Source organism: Haliaeetus leucocephalus, unplaced genomic scaffold, assembly GCF_000737465.1.
Source record: "Haliaeetus leucocephalus isolate CR32 unplaced genomic scaffold, Haliaeetus_leucocephalus-4.0 Scaffold406, whole genome shotgun sequence".
Lineage (NCBI taxonomy): Eukaryota > Metazoa > Chordata > Aves > Accipitriformes > Accipitridae > Haliaeetus > Haliaeetus leucocephalus.
In genome coordinates this window covers 7,412,304-7,416,891 of record NW_010972842.1, presented here as the reverse complement: position 1 = coordinate 7,416,891, position 4,588 = coordinate 7,412,304, and the positions used below count along the sequence as shown (strand labels likewise).

General features: G+C 43.3%; 1 protein-coding gene across 1 annotated transcript; it reads left to right on the top strand.

The window, feature by feature from the left end:
* Nucleotides 1-1,463: 1,463 nt before the first annotated feature.
* Nucleotides 1,464-3,130, top strand: AMIGO2 (adhesion molecule with Ig-like domain 2). The gene has a single exon (XM_010574086.1). The coding sequence runs from the start codon at nucleotides 1,464-1,466 to the stop codon at nucleotides 3,027-3,029; it is 1,566 nt and encodes a 521-aa protein (XP_010572388.1). The 3' UTR covers nucleotides 3,030-3,130.
* The last annotated feature ends 1,458 nt before the right edge of the window (nucleotides 3,131-4,588 follow it).

Here is a 4,588-nt window from a genome sequence, read left to right as displayed (position 1 = left end):
CTCTCCCATCTTTTGGCTGCTTCTCTGCCCTGCCATCCTCCACCCTTTAGGTCTTGATTTTAATGGTTTTGTACTCAAGACTCATCCTTTCTTCGTCCATCTTGCCTCATCAGAGAAAACAACTTCTTTTCTTCTGCTTCTCTCCACCCGAGGTTGCTGCTTTCTCCTCCTCCTGCTGCCCGCAGGCAGTCTCCCAGCTCCCGGCCATAGCCACTATCCCACATTGTGGGACTTGTCCTGCTCAGATGCTGTACCAATGGGAGGGCGAGATTGGAGAAATGAGTATGAGGTTAATATGTGGGAGCTGAATACTGCGTTTGAGCTGCGAAGGGGTGGGGATGATCAATGCTTGTGGATTCACCCGGGAATTTACTTGACAAACTCTTAACAGGTATCCAGGGAGAGTAAGAGTGAACAGAAGTGTTCATTACTCTACTAAGTATGTGTACATTTTCTTAGGAGATGGCAAAAAGCATACCCCTTGGCACAGAATCACTGCCCTGCCAAACATCCCTGCTTCAAACCACAGTGACACTAAAATCTTCTCAGAAAACAGTATGGTTGGGTTTGTTCTTACTATTCAAGTGTGAGCAAAATATTTTTTTCCTTTACTAAGTTTTGAGAAATGGCTGACTCATTCTTACTGAAAGTTCCCAAAACTTGTGCCTGAGGTAGGCACCAGGCATAGAAGATTTCCTCCTCAACAGTTATTTTGGCAAAGGTAGAAGTAGCAGAATACAAAATATTCCAATTGGGTGTTTTGAATAACTTTTTAAATAGGCTCTTACTACCTGAACTATCAGTTACTGAGTTTAAAAAAAAAAAAGGAGAAAAAAAAAAAAAGAAATTCATATGACATTTAAAGCTAAGTAGTCTGAGAAAATTCTTTGCTTGAAAATGTGTGACATTTTCTGATTGAGAAGAAACACGTGTTGTAACTGCTCCCAGAAAGAAATAGAGCATTTTTGGATGAGGCTTTTTCTTTCCTGTACCAGGAGTTTTCTATCATCTGGGTTGGTTTGGAAACAGGTAGGGGATGCCATTGCCCAGTCACGTTCCACAGAGGAACATTTCTGGTTTGTTGGGTTTTTTTAATGAACTGTCAGAAATTGCATTACTTGGTCCAAGACTGAAGAATAATTGCATTGTTTTTGCAGAGACAAAATATCACATCTGTAGCGTGAATATTTATCCATGAGTGCAGAATTTCATGTTGACATAAAACCAATGTTAAGCCTACATCACCCAAGAACAACTAGATTTTATGATTAACCGTACAAAAGATTAAGGATTAATTCCTTGTATTTTTCAAAAGGCATGCATAAGAAATCTGGCAGGCTATGAATCGTAAATGTTAATGTGCTGTACCTCTGTATCCCTCTTTTGACAGCAAGTAGTGCAAAGCTAACTGCACATGTAATCTGTGGCAAGGAGCACTGGGAGAGAGCTAAGAGACAGTGACAATGTCTTTAAACTGGCAGACAATTCCTACTCGACTTGGAGTTTTTCAAGTGAACTGCAAAGGGCTGGCATGCCTCTTGGTCTTCACCGTGAGCGTTTGTGGCAGCGCCCCGGGGATGTGTCCAGCAGCCTGCATCTGTGCCAGTGATATCGTAACCTGCACCAACAAGAACCTCTCTCGAGTGCCAGGAAATCTCTATAAATGTATGAAAAGGCTGGATCTGAGTTATAACAGAATTGGGTTTCTGGAGCCTGAATGGGTCCCTGCGCTGTTCGAGAAACTGAACACTTTAATAGTCAATCATAATAGCATCAGCAGCATTATGACTGGAAGCTTTTCCACAACCCCGAATCTGAAGTACCTGGACTTGTCATCCAACAGCCTGAAGACGCTGGGCAGCCCTGTGTTTCAGGAGCTGAAGGCACTGGAGGTTCTCCTGCTGTACAACAATCAGATAACGCAGATAGAGTCTTCAGCCTTCGGAGGACTGTACAAATTACAGAAACTGTACTTAAGCTATAATTTGCTCTCGCATTTCCCGCTGGACTTGTACAGTGGCAAACATAAACTGACAGACCTCGTGTTGCTGGACGTTTCCTTTAATCACATCCAGTCGATGCCTATTCAGCGCCTGAGTTCAGTGCCGGCCAAACACCTTAGTGGAATTTATCTTCACGGCAACCCGTTTCATTGCGACTGTATGCTGTACGCCATGCTAATCTTCTGGTATCAAAGGCACTTCAGCTCGGTGGTGGACTTCAAAAACGAGTACACCTGCTTGTTGCGATCGGACCCGAGAGGTTACAATAAACTGCCTTTACTGCACGACAACTTTCTGAATTGCTCCGAAAGCACCGTCAACAGCTCTTTCCAAGCCTTCGGGTTTATTCACGACGCCCAGGTTGGCGACAGGCTGATTGTACACTGTGACAGCAGAATCAGCGACACGGGCACGCACTTTGTTTGGGTTAGTCCGGACAACAGATTGCTGGAGCCAGACAGGGCGACCGACAACTTTAAAGTCTTTCATAACGGCAGCCTGGAGATAACAGACGCCCAGCTAGAGGACTCAGGGCTGTATTCCTGCATCGCAATAAATAAGAAAAGACTATTAAATGAAACCATAGAGGTTAGAATAAATGTTAGCAATTTCACAGTCAACAGGTCCCACGCTCATGAAGCATTTAATACAGCTTTTACCACCCTTGCTGCCTGTGTAGCCAGTATTGTTTTAGTACTGCTGTATCTCTACCTGACCCCCTGTCCGTGCCAATGTAAGGCGAAAAGGAGGAAGAGGAAGCTGAACCAAAGCAGTGCCCACTCATCCATACTGAATTCCACACCGCCGCAGGAGCTGCCAGCCGACGAGAAGAAGGCTAGCACTGGGAAACGGGTGGTTTTCCTGGAACCCGTGCACGAACCAAAACACAGTCAGAACGGGAAAGTAAAACTGTTGCCTAATGACAATATCATTGCCGAGAGTATCTTGAAAACGACTCGAACAAAATCCGACTCCGATTCTGTCAACTCTGTGTTCTCAGATACGCCTTTCATGCCATCAACTTAGTTTACTGCCTGTGTTTGTATCGTGCAGTTACATTTCTGAATACCTCCTTTGCTTGTAGCAACCATCAGGAAAAAACAAATAAAAAGAGAGAAAATGTTTTAAAAAAAGCATCTATTGTCAGTCCTTGAACTGCGTCTCCTCTCTCTGTGAGCGCAGGGCCGTGCGACAGTGATATCTTGTTTGGGAAAAGCAAATAGCGTGACATTAATGTGAATGTCTTCAATGCAAGCTTAGCGTTGGTTTTTACTCCCTGGTCCATACATAGCAATTTCTCATGCGTGTTTAGAGGCACTTTCCGTGCATACAGCTGACTTTTCAGAGGCAGAGGCTGTCCCCTATAAAACACTCTCAGTCGCGCTGATAACTCAGCTCCCCTGCAGTAAGCGCAGAAGCTATCTCAGATGGCTACTGAGAAAAATGTCCAGGCTGCCTGCAAATGCTTTCACAGGCTCATATAATCTTTACAGTAAAATCACTAGGGGAAAAAAGTCATGAGTTCTCTGGGACTGATCAGAACAAAAAGATTAGATTTGCCACCAGGATCACTAGCGGCACTGGATAAATGTTTATGGCCTTCAACTGATTATGTGTTTGCCAATAATTGCCTGAAAACTTTAAATGGGGGGCACTGTACTCATTTTAGTCAAAACTTAGTCATGGGATTACTCATGAGAAGTAAAGGGGTTGTGTTTGTTTATAAATATTGACACATAATGAAAACAGGTAAAAGTTAACGCCTTACCTTTACAATTGCCTTAGTCGCAGAATAAAAGTTGTCAGTCGTGAGGACTCAAGCTAATCAGCAGTAACTCATTAAGCTGCGGTAACAGGATTGATTGTAATCAGTTGTCTTAACCTCCGCTGCTCGCTGTACGCTTGGCATCGCAGGTGGTGAACGAGCCTGCCACCGTCCCCAGGGCTCCTGCTTCATCTTAGGGGTGGGTGGCTTCTCCTCAGAGGTAACTTCACGAAAGAGGGGAACTACTTCCACTAATCCTTTCAGTGGCATGTGATTCCAGCAGTCTAATAAAATTTGCTTCCTAAAGATTTTTCTTAAAAGAGGAAATATGGTATTTGGACAAACTCGTGAAAAATATAGACGACTTTATGCACTGTGAATTCAGAAAGCACAGCTTTTTTCTAGACTTGGCCCTTGTCTTGTATGTACTGCTTCCTTCCTTGCCCAAATGTATCACTGTCAAAGTTTATGAACCTGGTAAGACTGACTTGGACTGGTCATGCAACATAGGTTACGTTAAGTGTTGTGTTATTGTAGTGAGCATACTTCTCTATTTGCTATTTCTTTTTCTGTTATATTTGCTTTTTTTTTTTTTTTTCCCTGAGCTTACTTGCATTTGGACTGGGCTGGACTTTGTCAGTCTTTCTCACATTGATTAGTACCCACTTCAAAGGAGTTTTGCAAGGAATTACAGCTTACCAAAGAAGAGTAACTAACTGGAGCACGTCTGTCTTGTTCTGTCTTCGGTGAATATACTGAAAGGGTAAAGGACAAACAAAATCAGAATCAAAGGGCTACATGGTATGGCAACAGTAATTTA